The 24,758-nt window shown below is 40.3% G+C and overlaps 2 protein-coding genes across 4 annotated transcripts in view; one reads left to right on the forward strand and one right to left on the reverse strand.

Moving 5' to 3' along the window:
* The window catches only part of LOC120558632 (voltage-gated potassium channel subunit beta-2-like), a 155,677-nt gene extending 146,467 nt beyond the window's left edge, over positions 1-9,210 (forward strand). For both annotated transcript variants that reach the window (XM_039799714.1, XM_039799715.1), the window contains 6 exons: positions 823-908; positions 1,909-2,029; positions 2,405-2,499; positions 4,162-4,282; positions 5,646-5,734; positions 8,193-9,210. In XM_039799714.1, coding sequence (XP_039655648.1) covers positions 823-908; positions 1,909-2,029; positions 2,405-2,499; positions 4,162-4,282; positions 5,646-5,734; positions 8,193-8,282 — 602 coding nt within the window. In that variant the 3' untranslated portion in view covers positions 8,283-9,210. The remainder of the gene's footprint in view (positions 1-822; positions 909-1,908; positions 2,030-2,404; positions 2,500-4,161; positions 4,283-5,645; positions 5,735-8,192) is intronic.
* Positions 9,211-13,592: 4,382 nt separating this feature from the next.
* The window catches only part of dedd (death effector domain containing), a 30,390-nt gene continuing 19,224 nt past the window's right edge, over positions 13,593-24,758 (reverse strand). For both annotated transcript variants that reach the window (XM_039799718.1, XM_039799717.1), the window contains exon 5: positions 13,593-17,672. In XM_039799718.1, coding sequence (XP_039655652.1) covers positions 17,266-17,672 — 407 coding nt within the window. In that variant the 3' untranslated portion in view covers positions 13,593-17,265. The remainder of the gene's footprint in view (positions 17,673-24,758) is intronic.

The following is a 24,758-nucleotide window of genomic DNA, read 5'->3' on the forward strand; positions in this document are numbered from 1 at the left end:
ATCTGAACGCAGCTTCACGCTGAAGAACGGAGCTCATATAAGATGGTGCTCCTACGTTCCGTTTCCATGAAGGCAGCACGGAGCCATGCCAAACAAAGCGGACAGAAGCACAGAAGAGAAGAAGAGTTATGATACACCGTCTCGTACATTTGCAGTGCTGTAAACTAGAAGTTTTTAATGTTGCAGACTACTGTTTTTTGCAAGTAGTTTTAAGTGTAAACATGTATTGTTATTGTGAATCTTTGGTATAACCTAGCCTTCAAACAAACGCCCCCCAAGGACACCTCACCTTTCCAAAATATTGCTTCCAGCGCCCCCTGTCATCTTCTGAATGCCCCCTGGGGGCGTGGTACCGCATCCGTTGAGAAACATTGAAGTATAGTATAAGTTGTGTCTAATATAACATTACATATCATTTCCAAATACAGCATAATATAGGAATATGGTGTCTTATTAGGCTATAACTGTGTTTGTTTACTGTCTAATAAAGACCACATTATATCTGCCCTCGCCCAGTAATGTCTTTCTAACTTCTGACTGAATTGTTCCAACACATTAATATACATATTACACACATGATAAAAATTAAATGTAACTCAAAAACGTGTCTTCATTCAGCTTCTTCCAGTAAAGATTGATTGATCAACCGTATACTGGACCCAAAACGTACATAAAGAACATATAAGCCAGTACAGTTTTTATGCTGTTGCTTCTTCTTCTCATTTAAGCTGGTCCCCTTTTCCCCTGCTCCTTTTTTTCCTCCTGGGCATTTTTTTTGTCTGATGATTGCTGAAACTTAGCTAATGTGGGCTGTTTTGGTAGAGACGGTGAGGGCAATGACCCATGTGATCAACCAGGGGATGGCCATGTATTGGGGGACATCACGATGGACCTCCATGGAGATCATGGTGAGTTCACAGACAAGTCTCAAAATATGAAAATGCATTCATTGGTCCATTTGGTTCCTTCTAACCAAAAGACCCACTGCCTGTGTTGTAGTGTTGTGCGATACTGCAAAATTTCGTATCAATCCGATAGGGGGCCAGTATCGCTGATACGGATACGATGCCAATACGATACTGATACGTTTCAATAATTAAGGCGGATGAATCATCAAATTGCTAAATCTGAATGAATTTTCATGACCTTTAAGGGGTTTTGTGATTTTTCCTTTGGATTGTTAATACGTTAAAACCCAGGACAGAATTTGGTCATATATTGTATACATTTGTTGTGTTAACACTGAATCTTACAGTATTTTTACAAATTATACAGCTTGCCGTCGTTTCATTTTTGGCCTGAAAATATAGCCACACAGCACTCCTCTTCCTCTCTGCCATTCTTCTGCTCCGTCTCTGTCCTGCTTGTGTGTGTGCGAGTTGCTGGCCGCTGCCGGGCCTGGCTGCTTGCTTGCTTGTTTGCCTGGTGCCGCTGAGTCACGTGACGGTACAACATCAAATCACAAGAGGGGGGAGGAGGAGCAAAGTGTGCTTGCTCTGCGCTATGACAGGACTTGACCACTTTAAAGCAGCGGCACACAGACACAGACAGCCAGGTCGCCTCTTTGATAAAACCGCAGCAGTGCATACTGGAGAGAAACTGAAACTAAAGTATCATTCTCATTACACTGGTATTGATCAATATCGATACCAACGTTGGTATTGATATTATCGATATTTGGATCGATCTGCCCACCACTACTGTGTTGGTGTCAGGGCCAAATTATTCAGTCTAAACAGGTCAAGTGATGCCAGTGTTGGTGTTCTCCATGACTTTTCGGGTGCAACAAATAATTTTTATTTGATTATCCTTGGGTCTATTACAGATCAGGTTTCTCTTTTAAAAATGAATCTATGCACATTAGGTCTGAACTGGATTGGGTCAAAAATGTCCCTCTTTTTGCTGTAGGAGGCGTACTCGGTGGCTCGACAGTTCAACCAGATCCCACCAATCTGCGAACAGGCAGAGTACCACATGTTTCAAAGGGAGAAGGTTGAAGTGCAACTCCCTGAACTGTTCCACAAGATAGGTAAGCAGCTGCCATAGTCATAATAAGGAAAATCTGTCTTAATAATTATGAATATGAAGAACTCGCTTTTTTTTCATTTGTATTAAGTTTTATTATGTATCTTTTATCCTTTTTTTGTAAGACACTGAGTCAGCCATGCAAATGGTTGGGATATTAGCAATGTTTGGCTGCCATGTAATGTTAATATTTAAGCCATTGGATTCTTTAAGATACAATTTTAACGGTATTAGTTTGAATCCTGATGCTAATCCTAGCCTCCCTAGTCCCTCATATTGTAAAACTACAGAAACTGTAAATAAACAAGGCATTGAACAACACAGCACATATTAGCTGTCTGAGATTTGGTCGATTACAAGACCTGTTTTGGGCATGCAGGCATTGGAGCTATGACATGGTCTCCACTGGCCTGTGGGATCATCTCAGGGAAGTATAACAGTGGGATCCCCTCTTTTTCACGTGCCTCGCTTAAGGTAACACTCCTACTTTTTCCACTTCTCATTGTCATTCTATTGTGTGCCTTCCTCTGACCATTTATGAAGATGCAGTGTTTCCCACAGGTTGAGAATTTACTTGTGGTGGTGGGTGGTGCAGAATGTGACGACGTGGCGTTCAGTAAAAACTAGTCAAACTGTTTATGAACTATTTATTGAAAACAATGACTACATAACATTAACAGATAATTTAGAAAGAAATAGCTATTTACATATTAAACAAATCAGACTAAAAGCTAATACAGATGAAGTGTAACCATGATGTGCTTTTTCAATTAAATCGGGTTGGTTTGTCAAATGTTATGGTTCAGCAGATAAAATACCTGATTACCCGGAGCCCAAATATTATAGCGTTTCTTGCTCCTGTCACATTATTGCTCACTGTGAGCTCATTTTTCACTCTATCTGCAAGTCTGGCATCTCAAATTAACAAGCACAACCATGGCCAGAAATAGCTGAATGTCTTTTGAGCAGTATAACAAAGTTATAATGGCATAAAACTTAAAAAAGGAAAAACGTTTGATTTATTTGATAATTTACTTTAAAAAAATTGAAAAACGATTGAATCAGATAATTCAACATTTCCCTAAAGGTCACGTGTACATACAATGCAGGACAATACAAATTTTGGCTGTACATCATTCACACAAAGAATTACTTACATTTGTACAGTGTACCAGTGGTGGAATGTAACTCTGTACATTTACTGAAGTACTGTACTTAAGTCCAAATGTTTAACTTTAAGTACATTGTCCTGATGACACTTAGATACCTAAGTAACATTTTCAATGCAGGACTTTTACTGTAACAGAGTATTTTTACAGTATTGTATTAGTACTTTTAATGAAGTAAAGGATCTGTGTACTTCTTCCACCAATGTTTACCACTAGGCTGTGCTGTGTTTTGGTGCTTAGGCTTGCAGTCTCAGTCACGGATTGGATGAATTTTAATTGCATGACCGTGCATCACAGGAAACAAAGCTTTGTATCTTTTTGTAGGTTTAAACATGTATAATTTTATGCATTTTAAAGGTTCTTGATCATGCAAATGTTTGATTTTTTTTTACAATGTTTTGAGAATCAGACAAACAATTCTTCTAGGTAAAGTGTTTTTTCTTTGGCGATCTTTTAAACAAAACATGCATTTTAAAATAGGCCTACATGTCCGTGTTGTATTCATTAGATCTCATCTGAACATATTTCTGTCATTCCAACAACTCTGAGTTGAATTTCAAAACTTTTACAGCCAACTTAATAAAATCTCAGGTTTTATTCGGCTCAAGTCCACAAATACAGTTAATGGGTACGGGCATGGAGATGAACTAAAGGCTGGAGGGGAGGAGACTCCAACAACCAGACTCTGACAAATGACGTTCAAATGACCTGGGCCCAAGTAGAACCTATGTATGGGAAACACTCATGATCATTGATCATTTCAATTAGTTTAAACCAATTAAAGGTGAGGTCTCTTAAGTAGTTTCTGGTGCAAGAACTGTAGTTATGTTAGGTATCAGTTTCTTTCTGTGACAAAGACAGCTTAATCTAAAAACAAAAAACAAGTCATCAATGTGGTGTTCAGGGTTGGATAAACTACCAGAACCCTTGTCTTGCCCTGAGCTCTGTATTGTGTTGTCTGCAACAGGGTTATCAGTGGATGAAGGACAAGATCCTGAGTGAGGAGGGGAGCCGTCAGCAGGTGAAGCTAAAAGAGTTGAAGGCAATTGCTGAGCACCTAGGCTGCACTCTGCCCCAACTGGCTATTGGTAAAACAAAACTGTAATTTGTTGTTCTGTCTATATGTCCACCGTATCCTACTCTGTATGTGTCCATGTTTTTTTTCTTCTGGAATACCTGACATTTCTGTCTCTGTCAGGAGGATAGCTTTATTGAATTTGGTTGTCACTTCATTACAGCTAATTCTATCCAAGATTAACTTAATGCTCATTTTCCAAGATACCATCTTTAAATTCACATGTATTGTGGTAACCTGCAACTATGTTATTGTCATCACCTAAAAGTATTTTACCGTATTTCTTTTATTAGACATTAATTTAAAAAACACAGAAAACCACATCTGCCATTCACGATACATGCAGGTAGGGCTGTAGTCAGTACCAACTTAATCCTGTCCATGTCAAGTCCCGGGTCTGGGATTTGACACGGACCTGTCCAGTTGAGTCAGAGTCAAGTCAGAGTCCAAAGGCACTCTAAAAACAAGGGTGGATAAACTCCCGGGTGGCTGTATATTATGTGCATGCCAACTAAGCGTTGTTTTTAATTAGTTAAACAATATAATCATACTATTTTCTACACCTTATTGTGTACTTGTTCTGTACAGTAACACACCTTGTTATGTTACTGTAAAATTTTAGTCATTGCGGTTGTTTGTGTTGCTTCATGCCATATAGGAACCTTGCAAGACAATGAGTTTCCACAGCATGTTCCTGAAAATGTTTCACAGTAAAATCCTTCTTAAGAAGTAAAGGGTTTCTTTCCACTGAAACGCTAGAGGGCTTTTAATTTGAAGCAGATACAAGAGTTTGTATTAACAGTGTAACTGTTCTAGGGAAAACGGGGGTGGATCAAAACAAGGCTTTGTGCTAAAATATATTTATCAAACAGAGGGAATTATAATTAAAGACTTGCCTCTAACACAAGACCTGCAAGACCTAATACAAGCACTGCTTCAAATAAAGGTATCTTACCATCCGCAATTAAGTAACTAAAGGCTACTTTTTGAGGAAATATGGTATCAAACAGACTTTTTTTCTTTGCAAACACAGGAAAGGCTTATTTCTTGCCCAGTTATTATTAAAAGATGGCTAGGTACTCTTTAAGAATACAGGGTAAGCTTTTGGTACAGCACTTGCTAGCTAGCAACTCCCCATTTTTTTTTTATGTCTCTGAAGGTGTCTGATCAGGTCTGCAAAGTCAAAGTCATCCCAGCTGTCTTGGTCATCATCATGCTGCAATATTTACATTTGGATTTGTGCTTCTTTTTCAAAGAACTGCTCACAATATGAGCAATAGGGAATTATACAAAACACTTGACTCTTTGCCACCACACAATAATGGCTGTTAAATTAAAAAAATTTACCTTTTTTCATGTGCTGCAAATTCCAACAGCATGGTGCCTGAGGAATGAGGGGGTGAACTCTGTCCTGCTGGGAGCTTCCAGAACTGACCAGCTGATGGAGAATATCGGAGCAATACAGGTCAGAAAGCATACAGGCAGCAGGTGGAAGCACTTAAAGTTAATAGTTACATAACCACAGCCAACACTACATGGTACAGTCTTGAGACTCAACAACAGAAAAGAAAACAGACCAATAATGCAATATAATAACATGCAACAACATGGTAGTGACAGCCCTGCTTTACCATCTATTTTAAAATAAATGGGACCATAATTTACAAAATGAACATTATGCTAAAGAAGACTACTAGAGATTTAGACCATAAACTTATTATGAAAGTGTTTACTGATGTAATAAATCAAGTGAGAAGAGGTCATTTTCTCATAGACTTCTATAGAAACTGACTTTTTTTTTGGAGCCGGTGGAGTCGCCCCCCCTGCTGGAAATTAGATAGAATTTCATTTTTTATTTTCATTTTTTATTTATTAAACAGGAAAAGATTAAAGACAATCGGGCCTGACTCAGTGTAAAACTGATTTTCAGCAGGTTCCTGCTCTGCAGAACATAAACACCACATACACAACAAAAACTCCTAGACAGAACAGTAACAAACACACAGACCAAGAGAATGAGCAACAGGGCAAAGCCATAAAGCTGACTCAATGGTCACAGGTATACCTCTCCATTAAATAGCGAGCAAAGAGAATGCCGCTTCGAATTGGCTTCATTACATGGCATCCATTACTTTTACAGTCCATTGTTCCAACCAAATCCACTCCCTGCCCTACTGCTGTCACAGAGATGTGTAAACTAACCTTGTCCCCTTGAAGGACTGACCTCTTCTGTTGAACTGTGAGGTTTAACCAACAAAAGTCTAAGGCTTACAGGAAATTTGTTTATTAAAAGCTTCTAAATACAGAAATATTGAATAAATAATATCATCCTATATGTATGGATGGAGACCTACTGACATACATGACATACTGAGATAGTGTTGTAGAGACATTTTAATGTAATTTCTTATGAAGATTGTTTGATTGATTTCTGGAACACCACCCGGAAGTTCTGGTTTCATGTACGGCTCTCTAGCAGCAGTGTGCTGAGAGGTTTTTCAGTTTTATTCAAGTTGTGCTTTCTTCTGACACACGCAGTTGAAAATTAGCCGACTGACTGGCTAACACTGGCGCATTTACAGAAATGTTCATTAATGTGCATTGTCCTAATCAAATCAAATAAACAAAACACATTAAGGTGTGCAGAGATTTTGCAATTTCTTGGTGACTGATCACTGCAAATCTTTACAGCTTCTAACTCTGTCTGTCTTACAATGTATTATTTTTTCCTAAATGGTCTGTCCACAGTTTGAAAGTTGTTTTGCTCTTGTGTAAGGTGCATTCATGGAAATGGTTCACAAAGTGTATCAAATTAACACACTTTGTATATGGTATGCAATCACTGGGTGCTTAGTTACAACACAGTCTCACGGCAGTTCGTGAAATGGTCACGTTATTTTAAATCTATTGATAAGTGTTCACAAGGATGTTTTTGTCATTTTTTTCGTGGTGGCCAGCACAAAATGGTCTATATGGAGATTAACGGAGAAAGCAAACGCCACACCCCGGGGGAGGACGCCTCAATAACAGGATGGCGAAAAAAACAAGGGGAAAGGATGCCTCACGAGCCGGGAATAGCCGCAGGGGAGGACGCCTCACACGCCGGGACACGGCCAACGCACCGATAACGGGACGGTTAACGGGGAAACAAAACGCCACACGCGGGACGCAATCCCCGGCCTCCGGGGTGAAAGTCCGGAATTGTTTGACCCATCCACCACCCCAACCAATCTCCTTATGCGGATTTTCGGCATTTCATACTACTCACTATCGTAGTCGTGCTGTGACCACGACATATGCTTCCCATTTAAATACATTAGTTTACATTTTCATGCTGGCCACCACGAAAAAAATGACAAAAACGTCTCCGTGAACACGTATCAATAGATTACATAACGTGACCATTTCACGAACTGCCATGAGACTGGGTTGTTAGTTATCAATACACAATAGATGAATAAAATGTGGTGTGATAACTAACCACTTAGTGGTGTCATACAGTATACAAAGTGTGTCATAGTATACTGTATGCAACAAAAAGATAGGAGTACACAACTAAAGATAAATATAGAAATAGACATAGGTTGACATGTTCATATAAAACTGTGATTTGACATCTTCCAATGTCATGATTTCCCAATAGTGCTCAATATTTCCTGAGCTCCTAAGCACCTATAGAATTAATACCGACGTGATCAGCAGATGGATTGTCTGAATATGTCTTGGTCAAGTTGTTGGGTCTACAGCTGTGATCAAATGGCAGCTTTCACACCAGCAAACACAACCTGGACCAAACTGGCAAACACACCTGGTTTGTGACACTTAGAAGACCTGCCTAAGTAAAAGCCTGGTTCTTTCAGCAGTTGATGTAAATAAATAATTTGATATATTACAGTAATGGTTTCTCTCTTCTCATTCCGCAGGTCCTTCCGAAGTTATCACTGTCCATTGTATCTGAGGTGGATAACCTCTTGGGAAACAAGCCCTATAGTAAAAAGGACCTCAGATCCTAGAAGCACCAGTGATGAACTGTCATACTATCCTGCCTATAAATGAGAGACAGCATGGGCAATAAAGTAATTTATGAGAGTGTAGCAAACAGTAAATAACAAGAAAAGAAAATGTGCCATTACTCATTTTATCACATTAATGCACTGTCACGTATTGCCAATTAATAAAATAAACAATATGCAAAACTTATTCTATTAGTTTGAACATCAACTTCAAGGAAACAAAAAAATGAATGAAGCACTGTTCTAATAGGCCACTGAAGCACTAAATAAACTAGCTAATCGTTGAGTAAGCTTGGTGTACCAAACCAGGCTTCTTCACTGTCTACACATTGGTGCCTGTAACTTACAAAATTAAACACATATTGCACAAGACCAGTTAACCTACTAATCACAAAACATGATGGCGTAATGTATTAGCCCTTTCAGTGTAATAAACAGGGATATACTGGGATAAAAATTCAGCCCGGGACTTTGGGATGGAGTGGCCTTTCATGAGCGCCTGTGAAGAGCACACATATCTGATGTTGCTAAAGATCTTAAACTCAGGCCAGAGCTCCGTTGCTGTGCTGTCTGCGGATGAGAGAGCCATGCCAGCCTATCTCAAGGCTAAGGGCCATACTATCACCTGTTATAATACGTCCATGACTGTAACTGACATTTAAAATTGAAATATGACCGCCAGTTCAGCCCTGACCCGACCCTGATAATAACAACAGGTTAAACATTGTTAATACTGGTATTTGGATTCAGTTTTAATCCTAATCCTTCTCCAAAAAATGTTATTGGTTTTAATGACAGGCATTTGATCATAGTTGCATTAATGTCCTGTTTTAGTCTGTTAAAGTTAGCCTAACTTTACTAATGCATGTTTGATTTTTTTGTTAAGTTGTAAATTTATTAAAATCTTTACTGCAACCTTTGTCAAACACTCTGTGGTGGTGCCTGAAGTTTTTCCTGAGGAAATTACAACAATATCCTTAAGCTGATAATGTGGAAGAATGATCATACTGTATATTCAGAGTCACATTCCTCTTAAGCTCAGAGAGGATTTATGCAGTTAAAATGTTGTGGCTGCAGGTTCACCTGCCTCATTTAAAACCTCTGCTGTTGGGATGTTGTCATAGGCCACCAAGTTCTAACAGTCAGTATTTAGATAATTTGTGTGAAATGCTTCAAAGAGTATGTGATGTGAATAATGAGATTTATCTCCTGGGAGACCTGATCATTAATTTACTTTCATCAAGCTGTCCACTAAAAAAGAAACTTCTCACTGTAACCAGCGCCTGTAATCTGGTTCAGGTCATTAATCAACCTACCAGGGTATTCAAGAACAATACAGGAATTATATCATCCACGTGCATTGATCACACTTACACTAATGCTGTAGAATTGTGCTCAAAACCTGTATCGGTTCCCATAGCGATCATAATCTAGTAGCAATATCCAGGAAAGTCAAATTTCCAAAGGCGGGGCCTAAAGTAGCGTTTAAGAGATCATACAAGCGATTCTACTGTGAGTCGTATGATGATGTTAAAAATATTTGTTGGTCTGATGTGAGTAAAATGACGGACCCAGATGCTACACTTGAAGTATTCATGAAACTGCTGCTTCCAGTTATTGAAATATTATATACAGTCAAGAAAATGACTGTTAGAACTGTCAGTGCCCTTTGGATTGATGAGGAATTGAAAAAATGCATGGTTGATAGAGATGAGGCCAAATGAGTGGCAAAAAGGTCTGGATGTACATCTGATTGGCAGACATACTGTAAAATACGGAACTATGTGACTAAAATGAAGAAAAAGAAGAAGAAATTGTATTATGAAAGTAAAATAAATAATATAAAGTATGATGGAAATACGGACGTGCGTTACCTTATGCGGTCGTGCACGAGCCTCACGCTCCTCCCAAGGTCGTCCCATATTTGTCCTAATAAGGTCCATCTTAATCAATCAATGAATATTCCAGCCTTGAAAGTAGCCCTTGATCACCAATCACTAAACGGAAAAATGGGGAAAAAAACACGATTCAGTGATCGTGAGATCTAACTGAGGTAGAACATCGAAACAAAATCCTCTTTGGAAGCCGTAACCCTTGTGTAGTGTTCATATTGTTGTGCAGCCTTAATACTTAACAGATTTAGCTCAATTACCAATGATATACATAATTTATTGTTCATATTTGCCATTTACCTCTTTGAGATCACATTTATGATCATATGATCATTTTCGTTTTTTGTGAGAAAGGAAATTCAATTATTAAAAAGGTAAAAAATAGAAACAATATTTTGGATCATTATTGGTGCAAAACAGGTGAAAGTGCTTGAAATGTGACAATTTGGTAACTGTGTGGGAATAGCAGGTGCAGAAAGACAACATTCCCACACACATACACCTACAATCAGACACGACCACATAAAGACGCACCGACACAGACACACACACAGATACACATCAAACAAACAACGCATTTCCCGGGGAGAGGCAGGGGAGAGCAGCGGAGGAAAAGCGCATTTCCTCCGCTGCACGGTGTGGGAGGATCCCCTGTCTCTCCCCGTTGCTGGCAGGCCCTCGCCGGGCGCCGCGACCGGCTCTGGGTCGGTTTAGCAAGAACGGGATTGTTGGGTTCAGGAAAACAAAAACTGGGTTAGGTTCGGAAAACGGGCATACCATCGGAGTTCACTAAAACGCAGTCTACAAAACCTTGGGAGCATTACGCACGATCACACGTGTGGTCAAACGTTTGCGGAAAACTGGGAACATTTTTACGCATGGAAATTCTTTATAAATCCCGACTATTGCGAGGAATGTTGCGACGACAAATTTCACCCTGCTTTAAGCAACTTTTTCTTGCTTAACAGGTTTTTTAAATGAGGCCCCTGGTATTGAGAACTTGGATGGAAAGCTACTGAGGATGGTTGCTGACTAAATTGCCACTCCTAATATGCCACATTTTCAATTTAAGCCTTGCAAGTAATGTTTTTCCTCAAATTTGGAAAGAAGCTAAAGTTATTCCTACCCATGCAAGCTAGGGCTGCCTTCACCGGCACTAACAGCCAACCAATAAGTCTGTCACCTATTCTTAGCAAACTATTGGGAACATCTGTATTTCACCAGATACAGTGCTAATTCTCTGTTAATTTGACAAGCGAGTATCAGCACGCTTATACGGTAGGTCACTCAACATGCACTGCACTTACACAAAGCTGGATGATTGGTTGAAAAGGAATATTGTGGGAGCAGTACTGCTAGACTTCAGTGCTGCCTGAAGCCATCTGTCCTCACAGTGACCAGCACTGAACAGTTTTCAAAGTCAACTGTATTCAGAGGGAAGCCGGTGTAATGAAGAGTCCTGTCCTTGCAGCAACATAGACCTTTGATAGGACAACTACTCCCACATGCGGTGGAAGAAGTCTCTGATCTGTCATGTCACGTTTACGGTAAGCGTATTGTATCACTTCCGGTGTTCCCGTGTTACGGACGCTAGTTTGCTGCTCCAGCAAAAACTTACTCAACTCTGCTTTATTGTTTAATTTAGCGAATATTTGCCTGGTTTGCACTTAAACTACACAAGTTATACTCAAGCGCTGATCTCACAATTGTTAAAATGCTGTTAGCTACTTTAGCTTAGCCATTAGCAATGGCTAATTCCTCTTCCTCTCCTGCTCTCTCTTGCTCTGTGTGTCAAATGTTAAGCTATTCCTCTGCCTCCTTTAGTGTTAAAGATACATGTAATAAATGTAGTTTATTCGCTGCTTTGTAGGCGAGGCTCAATGAGAATGAGGCACGGCTCCGCACCATGAAATCAAAATCGTATGCTTCCGTAGCTAGCTAGCGCCCTGTAGCTTAAATTAGCCTCACATCATCACATGCCCTTCACCATACCTAGAGATTGGCATGGGGTACTTTGCATAAAATCATCTCTCAATGCAAATCAAACCAGCTATTAAGCTAACCAACATAAAACCATGCCAATCTCTAGGTATGGTGAAGGGCATGTGATGATGTGGGGCTATTTTACTTCCAAAGGCCAAGGGAACTTTATCAGGATGCATAGTATCCTGGATCCATGAAATAATTGGCCTTTAAAAATAAAAATCTGCCTGCCTCTATGGGAATTTAACATAGGGGTGTACTCACTTTTGTTGCCAGCGGTTTAGACATTAATGGCTGTGTGTTGAGTTATTTTGAGGGGACAGTACATTTACACTGTTATACAAGCTGGACACTTAAAATCATTGTAGCAAAGTGTAATTTCTTCAGTGTTGTAATTTCTTCAATGTGAGGGATATACTCACTTTTGTGATACTGTGTGTGTGTGTGTGTGTGTGTGTATATATATATATATATATAAAAATAAATCTTTCGGTTCAGGCACCATTTTACAAGTATTGTATCATGTTGATAAGAGCATTAAAATGAGAAAAAATAATGGGACAAAAAGAAATCAAGGGACATTTAGAAGAGAAAAATGTGCGATTAATTGAGACTTAACTATGACATTAATGCGATTAAACATTTAAATCATTTGACAGCACTAATATTCACTTATGAATTTAAACAGTTTGTAATTTTCTGCCAGCATTCCTCTCTTGCCTTTTTTGCAGTAACAGTGTTGTTTTTTTGCTGGTATAATTTTCATAGGCAGTAGTTGTAGGCAGCACACAATACGTTCATTTAGTGTGGTAGAAAAGTCAAATGACACTCTAAACACTCCTTTTATGGGAAAGTGCACAGAACCTGAAGAAGAAAGCCTGGGTTAACAGAGCAAGTTAATAACCACCGTTGTGGTACCCGTTACAAACCCTGGCTCTGTAAAACTTGCTTCATAGTATACCCCTCAGGACTACCCACCAAATATTCTATCATTTCATATTAGTGTATATGTTGAAAGTAATCCATCATACTGGTAAGGAGTATGGTTCACACTGAAATACATTACATTCAAGTCTCCGCAAGAACATCCATGGTCAAAATTAACATGGTTTGCCTTATTTGTCAATCTGTTGATTTCTCCTTCTTTCCTCTTATATCTCCCTGACGTTATGAGTGAGACGAGCTGACTGGCAAGAAGTGTCTGAAGGAAAAATGCGATGCACCCAGGACCAGTCTAATGTAAATCAACATACAGTTTTAACACAAATTCAACACGGGGTTTGTGTCAAAGCAGGGCCAAATGTTTTTAAATGTTGGTGTAGCCCAGAAAAAAAAAATTGATCCATCAGAATTCTCATGGTTTAAACATATCCTATATATTCTCTTATCTGAAAATTGTACTCTGCTGACAAAAAAAAAAAACTAGGACTGGGACTTCAACAAAACCCATCCATTTCATTTATTAACAGTCCTACTTGTCTGTTTCCTGAAAGAAATGCAAAATTGAAGTAAGAAAACCTGACATCCAATAAAGTTATTTACAAAATGTTAGCACTGTGAGTTTCTATGACATTTCTGGAGATAACAGCTTACATGCAATTTTGCGTAAAAGACAGCTGCATATGACAACATAACATACAATCAACATAACAAACACCAACCTATATAATAGATACTAACTTGCAACCTTAACATAAAATTCCACTGGAGGAAAAAATATAAAATTTAGGCCTACTCTATTTAATTCACAGTAATAGTGACGTGTCAATTATGACTTGCGTGTTCTGATATGTACCCACGGATGGTATGATAGCAGAGATAAGATTTTTAAAATAAGCGTTTTTAGCAGGAAGAATATATTTGGTAAAAACATACACTGAACTTTTAAAGGGTACACAGATTTTTTTTATGTCAACCATTTGGCTATGTGCACTGAATAACAGAAACATTTCAAATATTAGCATTAGAGACTGGCATTTCAAATGACAAATTTTACTTAAATGACATTTAGTCTCTTATCTACCTCTGTTACAAAATCAAAAATCATCTCACCACAAAACAGCATTATGCTTCATCTGTGATATACTGCCATATTATCACTGATATTAAACATTTCCAAACAAAGGTACTTTGAGTTTGCATTGAGTCATAACCAGTCTTGGTAAACCAGTGATGACATTTCAGCATGTCAATTTCCTTTCTTTTTTTTAAAGCTACAATTTGAAAAGTTTTAAAATGTATGACTATGTCGCCCCCTTTCTATCTGTGTCGCCTCTAGTCCAGTATCCCAAGGAATTGTGTCCATATTGGACAATTACCACCGTACGATTAACATCAAATGCCAATGTTCAGTGCCAATGCAGGAAGTAGTGTGTCCTTTATGCAGCTACTCAAAAAAGAAAGGGTGTGGAGGTTGGGGTGGTGGATGGGCAGATGTGTATCTGACTTTGGTACAGGAGACTGGAAATTCCATCCCGTCACAATTGACATTTGCCTCTTTAATAAACATAACCACGATTGTTCTCTCCCCATAGCATACTAGGTGCTGTGCTCAGATATTCTAGAAAGGAAGAATTTGAAGGATGTTGTCGTAAATATAATCCAGGATTTTGCAGGATTGTCTAATACTGTCACTTTTGTTGGGTGTGTTAAAAGTTGGTTGACCACTCACATTTTTTGTGAATAGTTGCACTTCAACACAGAACAGAAACTACAGCCTACAGTCAGTTACATGCATGGAAGTTCTGCACTTGCAAAATGAATAGGCCGGCAGTTGTAGTCTGTATTTCTAATCCACAAAGTATTACAGAACAAACAAGTCTACCAAAAAAATTGCAACTGGAACTGAGAAGTTTTTCACTGTACTGGCACGGTCAATCAGCAATGTTTTTCCACTGTGACAAGAAAACAAATGGCAAAAGGAAAAAACTGCACTAAATGGGTTATTGTAGTTATTGACTCACGTGAACTGCCAGTTGGGCAGCGCTCTCACTGGCATCATCTATTATCAACATCTAATAATACATGATTAATTAGCTGTTGATAAGGGTGACTGTTGGCCACAGGAGGCTCAAGGGCACACAAGGGCAGACTCTTGTCTGGGTATGTCAGGAACTTTTAATGTGCACAATTTCTGAATCTGGCTTACATTGCAATGCTAATAAACGGAAAGGTTGAAGCTACTCAAAAATAAGCTGTATGGGATGGATGTGTACCAGCGACTGATCTCCTGAAGCTAAACATGATTACAGATCAGTTGTGGTTTTATATCACCAGCCTTGTTGAAATCCTGCATCCTGTTTAGCTGAGTACAGCTCCTGTAATCTGAGGCGCAATAGCTAGATTTGCAGCACGAATGTGCAGCCACAAAATCTGCATTAACTGTGTGAGGCCATCATCCCCAATCCCCTCTTTAGGGAGCCTTCTCAGAACTAAAAAGGTGTGCCTAATAAAGAGGCCACTGAATGTATTTTAGGACTGCATTAAAGTTATCATCAGTAATACTGTCAACACGGGTTTGTCACAGGCACCCACCAAATAATGTCTTCTGTTAATCCACCTCATTCCATATACCAAAAAGAAATGAATATAAATTTACATTTGGTTAATTAGCATTTCTGACAACACTGTAAAAGTGGTATTCTTCCACTATAAGCTTATAATTGTTCTAGATCTGCGCACTTAATTGTAGAAGATTAACATGCTATATACCTTACTATTATGTTGACCTGCACAGTTAGTTTTTTCTGCATCAAAACCTTAATAAAAAGAACCCCAGTTTGGTTGGTGAATGTGTGGAAATGCCACCCCATGAAGGAGAAGGATGGAACTGAGGACACCAGGACGCCTAGTTTGTCTAACATGTCCAACTGGGTGTCAAGTGACTGGATAAGAAAGTGATTGTAACACTGAGCATGTGGACTCAACTACATCCTCATTCACCAGAGGCATAACAAGTCCACAGAGAAGACTGCAGAGGATTTAATGTGCAAGTCCAACAACAACTGGGTGAAATATCTTAACTGTGAATTATTTAAATTTGATCTTGCATCTTACTATCTGCACAACTGAGATAACTCTACACACACTGTCTATGATTTTCAACTGCTGTTAATTAGCTATTAAGGGTCATTTCAAATTTTAAAAATGTTAAGTGTTATATCATGAGTGAGACGATGAGTAAGCAGAGTTACAGGCTGACAATGAAACTGGCCCTAATTTGCAAATCCAAACAAATCTAAAACACCAGTGAATGACTCAATGTTTCATTGGATAGTATTCAACACATTAAAATGATCCCCAAAGTTTAAATATTGGCAGTGACTGGACAATTGGAATTTCACATTAGGCCAGAATCACAGCTGCTGGTAACAAGCCATGTTGTAAAACAAAGAATTTGTTAAAACAAAGCAGAGACACAACATTGACAGTGAACAAATATGAGCCAATAAAAAAAGGCTCTGAAAGGGTCCATCTTTACAGACAAGGAAATTCTGGAAAGTGTGGGGTAAGTAGGATAATACGCTGAAAGAAATATAAAAACTAATTTTAACTCCTACAGTCTGTGCCTTTATATAACATACAGAACACTCTCTCATTGGGTTTATCCAATCAATCTGTAATGTACCTGAAAAAACAGTTTGACAGTAAGGTACAACTCCCACTGGGAGTAACTTTGTTGTATTGAAAAGAACTGGACAGGTTGTGAAGATCATCTATCTTTAGAGTAACAGTGTGTTTCAATGAGCTCAATGCTTCAATGAAAACATACCAGAAACAAGAAATTTGTTAAATTCAATGAAAGAATGAATCAGCATTCTCCTCCTTGAAGAAAATGAACAGCTTAACATTCAAAATAATGTCAAACTGTATACACCTTCTTCTTTTTGCTAACATAGTTCCCAATCACCTCACATGCTATGCTTAGGGGTGCCAAGTAGATATCCTATGACCTTAGCTCAGTAGGAATTAATGCGGTGGCTGGAAGTCCTTCAGTTCCTTTCAGGCACACACTTCAGGCACCTCAAATGACACAACCACATCTCACTCTATTCCCTGTGGGGAAAGCACGGCAGCATTTCTCTCTTATGCTACCACCTGGAGAGTGTCTAAGATACAGAGTCTTTGCTAGCTCCAGGTGGACTCCCTCCACTTGTGACCAAATTACGTAGCAGTTTGCGTCGACCAGCCTGGTAGTCCTCCTCATCAACATTGACCAACAGTTTTATAGCTTCATGGCCCACAGCCTGTTTTAAGGAATCTGTGATAAAGACCCCTTTAAGGGCCTCTAGCAATGATCCATTGATGTAGTCCCTCCAGAAGGCATCCAAGTAGGTGAGCTCAGAGAACTTGATGTCACAGATGATGGAGCCCAAGTCTCGGGATTTGAGGATAGTGTTTGCCTGGTTGAAGCGCTCAAATTGTCGCTCCACTGCCTCTTGCTTGTTGGAGAAGACGTTACCCTGAAGCGCAGACTCATGCTGGCAGTACTCAGCACGAACCCGGAGGCGGATATCTAAAAGGAGGAGAGCACAAGGTAAGAGTTGAAAAGATCATCTGAAAGCTTAAATCTGAATACCAGAGCAGAAACAAATAACACCAACATTTTATGTCTGCAATGACTCCAATTATAGCTGAGCAACAGCTGGCAACCAACATTACCTTAGACATCTGCCCTTGTATGTACAAGCCTGAAGACTCAAAGCCAGGATATGCTTGAAATGAACTAGTTTGTACTGCCTGTAGTTCGACTATCTGTCTCAAGGCAAAGGTGTTTACAGCTATTCAGAATGGTCACACTTGCAGACGGGGCAAGAAGCCTGCCATCATAGGGAGGGGTGAACAAATTGACATAATAGCACACACTTTCAGATAACCTCTCCTCAAAGGCATTTCTAAAGTTACACTGGAGCCCTTTCCCAATTCCCAGTTTGTGCATCCCCGATTCCTCTCCTCGTGTCTTAATCCCACCCATAGGAGATTTGAGCAAAGGAGTCAAGGAAGAGACCTGAGGAGAGACAATTGGCTTATTTTAATTTATAATGGGAAATAGCATCTCTCTAGGGGCGCACTTTCAAATGAAGCTTTCTGTCCGACAGCAGCTCTGTTATGTTCATATTTTAGAGAACGTAAATATTTTCCTCGCCAATTTTTTATTATTTTACCCACCCTATTAATCAGAATGTTAATTTGTATTATCCGACCGGCCCGAACCGTAGATTAACCACGGGCCCGCGGATATAAATATTCTCTCTCTCTCTCTCTCTCTCGACATGCCATGGGTTAAAAGACTTCCGCAGGGGATACATCGGTGTATCCTCGATTATAGCTCCTCCGGCGAGCCTCCTCGCTCCTCGATGTGCATTTTAGGAATTGGGACATCTTTCAACATGGCGCACAATGATTTCCGGGTCACAAGCCAGAGCATTGAGGATTAGAGGAGGTACAAATTTGGAAAGGCTGATGGTTGTTGAAGAAAAAGTAACACCTGCACACTTACTCCGCAAACGTTTAATAGAGACGTTTGGATCCTACTTCAAATTTCATTAGGTCATCATTTTTTAACATTACGTTTTGTATCCATGCTAAATACTATGTGTGTGTGTGTGTGTGTGTGTGTGTGTGTGTGTGGTCCCCAGAGGGAGATTGGCTCCAGATGCCCATCTAACTTCCTGATTGGCACCTGAGTATTACACTGGATTATGAGGAGAGGGACAAAATCTGTAGGAATATTAGATCTATGTCGCCTGATGTGAGGGGGCACCTCATTCAGTTCAAGATTATGCATTGCTTTTATTGGACTCCCTCCAGATAGTTTAGACCTGGTTTGAAAGACACACCAAATTGTTGGAAGTGTAAGACAGACGATGGCAAATTACTTCATGTCCTATGGTCCTGTGATAAGGTCCGGAACTTTGGACTAGGATACATGACAATCTATGTCGGATTGCAGGGACCCAGGTAGCTATGCCGTTCGCACAGCAGGGCTGTGGAACCCTATTGTTTTTCTAAGGATTATTTTTATTTTTCTTCTCCGCGTAAAACTCTGACTACAGCCTAAACCGTACATGTTGGGGGGATGCCATTTTCAGGACTGGTCCAAAACTCCGCAAGGACCTCAGGCGCATCAATTGACCCACTTCCACCAATAGGTGGCGCTATAGTAGAAAAAATACATTTGGCCCTATAACTCCCACACCGTACACCGGACATTCAAAAACCATATATCCACGCGTTCCCTGGATCCAACTGAATCGCCTGATAAAGGCCATGCCCATTTCCACTTAGACTTATATGCGTGAAAAATCACGATTTATCAAAAACCTTCTTTTTCCATCTCCTCCTAGATCGTGCGACCAATCTGCACGAAACTTGGCAAGTAGCTTCTACAGACCGACCTGACAAAAAGTTATTAAAATAATTTTTTATAGGATAAAAATTTTGCATATTACGCACAAACAATTTTGTGTAGCTAACTATGAAAAAAACAACTTTGCCATATCTCGGCCAAAATAAATGCTATCAACGCAAAATTTTAGATTCTTGTTTGTTGTTTGTTTCATTACCCTTTGGAGGTCCCCCACGCGTTTTATGAAAATTGGTCACTAGGGGGCGCTACAAGTATAAAAAGTTTATATCTCATGAGCGGCTCATCCGATTTTTACAAAATTTGATGGGTACCATCTAGGGCCACCCCTGAGGCCATGCCTAGAGTGGGGTACTGAGGCGTCAAAGTGGGCGTGGCCTATGGGATCCAAGTCTAGATTCACCACTTACACTAATGTGAACAACTTTAAATTTACAGGGTAGATGGACCACACCTACCACAAATTACACATGTGGACCACTAGGTGGCGCTATAATGTTTTTTGCCTTTAACTCCCACATTACACATTGCACATTAGAAAATCCTTACATCCCTGTGTTCCTTGAATCAGGCTGAATCACATGATATAGGCCACACCCATTTCTGCTTAAAGGTTTTTTCACAATAACGCACAATGCGCAAAACCAACTTTTTTGAACTCGTCCTAGACCGTGCGACTGATCTGCACGAAAGCTGGTAGATAGCATCTCCAGATGGACCTGACCAAAGTTGTACAAAGAATTTTGCTACGTTAAAGTATGTGCATTTGACGACCAAACACATTTTCCTAGCTAGCTACCACACACATATTATATCATATCTTGGCCAAATTAAATGTTATTAGCAATGAACTTGATCTTTGTTCACCATCCCACTACGATGCTCTGTACCAAATTTGGTGAAGATCGGCCTTAAGGGGGCACTATAATCAATGTTTATTTGTTTTGGCCAATAACTCAATGCATTTTAATGCAATTGCAATATCTCTGCAACAGTAAATACTATCAACGCAAAACTTGTGATGCTCGTTTGGTATGCTGCTATGAGGCTCTGTACCAAATTTGGTAAAAATCAGCCATTAGGGAGCGCTATAGTTAACGTAGATGAGTTTTGGCCCTTTTACTCAATCAATGTTAATGGCATATTTGCAATGGGAATGTACCACAGACCTTGCAGCTCACACTTCTCAATATTTACTGATGTTTGCCTCCTACGTTACGTTTTGTGCTCCCCTGGTTTTCTACAATAAACAAACTTCCTAACCCACCTGACAAATCCAAAATCAACACCATTCCTAGGCGCCGATACCATGGGTTCTCCGGAGCTACCCACGGAAAATACTGAGCACCCACGTGTGCCAGACTGCCAGTAGGCTACATTCATTTAAAGTTAAACATTGCAGTTGGTGTTAAGTGGAGCGTCTGTCATAGTGTGATTGGTCATGTCGGTGGCATTGATTAATTTCCCACAAAGCTGATCGCGGTTACATGTCAATTAAACTTTTCATCTCCAATTCTATCTGTATTTGTGAGAAATGGCGCATTCCTGAGTTAAAAGCCTGCTTTACGGCTTTATTTTCGTGTTAATAGGCGCGTGTGTTCGTGTCGGCCGCCGTCCATTTCGTAAGGTTCTGAAATGCAAACAAATTTTGAAAACTTTTTTTTCTTTTTCTTTTTTTTAAGGGCGTGTGCCTGTGAGCACCCACGGAGGAAAAGAAATCGGCGCCTATGACAGCATTTACAACAACCTGACCACCTCCCCTGCTCCTTCAACCACCACACCTGCCTCCCCCCCTCCATCCTCTCAGTCACTCTCTCATTTCTCTCTGCTGTCCCCTGTGGTCAGGGGGTTTAATAAGTTTGTTTATTGTAGAGAATTGTTAAAGGTAGTCTGTATATGCATGGAGATGAACTGTTGTAATGGAACATTTTTTAGTTATGAATTATGCTTACTTGAAACAAGAACACAAGAACACTGTTGTATTGAAAAAGGTTACAAAGAGCAAATGGAAAACTATTTTTGTGTTATCTTGTCCCGCCAGCATCTGTGTTACAAACATAGCTTGTTCTGTGGTTTAACCTAAGGTCATGAAGACGGCATGTTCAGGCTGTAAGAATAGGACGGCTGCAAGACATTATCACACCTAGACACAACCGTGCTTAGACGGTTCCTGTTTTTAAAAGGTTCAACTTATGACCATGTGGGTGCTTCCTCTTTGAGTCTTCCTCTTTCTGTGTATAAAGGATGCTAACAGTCTGCATGTACTTTGAGAGCTCTTTCTCTGCACTCTGCAGCAGTGCAGTGAAACCAGCTGTCCACTCATAAGCAATAATACTTCCACATTGCACTCTGATGTTTTGTGAAAGTTGTGTTTTTGCTTGAAAGTAATAAAACATACAAAGACAGTTTGATTTTCCTCATCTTTTGTTATTGAAGACATCTTTACTCACTCTGCTACATAGAAACTTCCACCACACTGTTAACCACTACATTTGCAACGGCAATGTACCGCAGACCTCGCGGCTCACACCTCTCGATATTTACTGATGTTTGCCTCCCCACCGTCAGGCTATGGGTCCTGCTTTCGCGCACTCCCCGGGGCGTCGGGGGCGACTGGCATCGGTTGCTTGGACCCCATCATAACTGCTTGCAGTTCTAGTTAATTTTGTTATTATTTGCAATCTGATGAGGAACAACGGCAAGGTTTAAGATTCTCAGTAGTCTCACAGCTGGCCTCTTATTGACTGATAAGGTCTCCTTGCAGACAAAAAATGCACAAGAGCTCCCCAGCAGTGTGTTAAATACCAGTTGTCTCTGAGTTTCTGACCCTTTAACACACTGGACCCACTAAGATCCTCAAAATACATTTTTGAGGGGTCTCAAAAATTAAGACAATTATTGACTATTTATCTTTACTGTAGAGCATATTAAAATATTAAAAGGTGAAGAGCATCACAGAAAATGCAACTGACAGTGCCTTTCTAAATCATGTCCAATCAATTGACTGTAAAACCGACAAACACTTCCCTCTCTACCGCACACTCACTTACATATGGGCTGCAGCTTCAACAGTGTGTGCAACATGCATGGTGAGTAGGTATGTGTGTGTGGCCAACACTGCTTGTGCCACTGTGTACGCCAACAGTCAGGCAGCACATGTACTGACGCCTGTTTCGTGCGTCGGCTTGTCCAGATGCTCTTAAAGGGGTGATAGAAAACAGATTTTACCTTGTCATAGTTGAATAATGACAGTTTAGTGGGTAACTATGACATACATAGAACCTCTAAATCCCATTGACACCTCTTTTCTCTGCAAATCTCACAATTTGAAGCTGCCTCTGAAAACGGGCGAATCTCAACAAGCCCCATAGTTGACGTCAACTATGGGGCTCCTCCTCATTTGGCTCTAGTCTCTCTCTTTGTCACGCCCCAACATTTGCATAGGCTACACAACTGACCTGAGATCAGTTAGTCTTCTGACTCTAGGTCGGGCAGATCTCAGAAATTGTGTACATTGTTCATCTGCTATTTTACCATTCAATTCACTTCTGAGACTTTTTTTATGCGAGAAATCAACAATGTAGAGGTCAAATATTGGCCATTTCACAAAAATTTATGTCTAATTGCAAATTTTGTCCGACTGTGTGTTGGAGTTCAGCGACCAGTGCTGCCTGTGTAGCTGCCTCGCCGCCTGGTCTGCCTTCCTTCACAGACCCCAGCCTGCTGTGAGCTCGATTGAGCTCCGTCAAAGCTGGCAGCCCACGGCACTTCATACCCGCGCAAAGTCACCGCTTTGTGGGCTAATGGACGACAGAGCTCCAGGGCGTGCAGTTCCCCTCTTCCTAATGCCAGGTGTGTGTGAGTGAGAGTGCGGTCAGCAAGCTTGTTACGCCAGCAATCTCTTACCACAGATTCCAGTTAATCTTAAAATGTGTGTAATTATAATGTGTTGAGTTATTTAAACAAACGATTGGGGAAATAAACGCCGCTTGTCCACGAGTCTCATTGATAGAGCCTGCGGCTGGATGAGAGCTCAATGAGAGCTAGCTAGCCTCCTCTGTGAATTCCTCTGAAATTCACAAATATTCATTAACTTGAAATCGGACACCGTTGTTAGCTTTATAAGACATTTAGTTAGATGTTGTATAAGTGGCGTGACATGTGTGTAACATGTGGTAAGAGATTGCTGGTGTAACAAGCTCGCTGACCGCGCTCTCACTCTCACACAACAGGCCATTTAGCTAGCAGGAAGAGGGGAGTTGCAGGCCCTGGAGCTCTGTCAGGGCAGCGGCGTTTGGTAGTCCATGCTGTGGGCTGCCAGCCTGACAGAGCTCCAAGTACCTCATAGCAGGCCGTGGTCTGTGAAGGAAGGCAGGCTGGGCGGCGAGGCAGCACCGGGGGCTGAAATCCGACACCCAGTCTTACCAAATTTGCAATTAGCCATAATTTTTCGTAAAACGGCCCATATTTGAGCTTTATATAGTTGATTTCTCGCTTAAAGTCTCAGAGGTGAATTTAATAACGAAATAGCCCGACAAACAATGTACAACTTTGCAGTGTCTGAAATATGAGACCTGCTGTCGAGTCTCCTATATGTTTCTATGTAGTTTGCTCAAACCAATCGTATCAAACTCATTCGGAATATTCATGAGCATACCATATTTGGAAGAAAAGCTCTTGTTCCAAATAGAGCCATATTCACAGGGTAGTTAAGGGCCTAATAAAATAGCATTCAGGCAATTTTCAGCCCAACCAATGTTACATACCCCATTAGGAGACCTTAAGGAACAGTGTAAAATACCCTATATAATCATTCTATCACCCCTTTAAGATTTGTTTTTACGTTCATACACCTAGGCAGTGCAAAAAAACATTTAGGCGCCGCGCCTAACAGCTGGAACACACCGGACACGTAAGCGTCACAGAGCGTAGATATGTGCCTGATCGTGCGCCTGGCCATTTGTACCGGATGGTCACAAAGCAATCCTTCTCCTCTAGGCTCTCTCTCGCTCTCTCTTTTAGATAGAGACAGGATGAGTGGGGAAAACTGTGGTAATTGTGGCCTATATGTGGCTGTGTGTTTGTGTATGTGTTTGTGTCACACTCTCTGTCGGTCTGTTGCTCTCTCCCTCCGTGTGTCTCGCTGTGAGAAGTCAAGACAGCCAAAATCACCATGAACCTAGGGGTTTTATTCTGAAATGTTTTATTTTTCTAAAGTATCCGGCTGCACTGTGG

Source organism: Perca fluviatilis, chromosome 5 (assembly GCF_010015445.1).
Source record: "Perca fluviatilis chromosome 5, GENO_Pfluv_1.0, whole genome shotgun sequence".
Taxonomy (NCBI): Eukaryota; Metazoa; Chordata; class Actinopteri; order Perciformes; family Percidae; genus Perca; species Perca fluviatilis.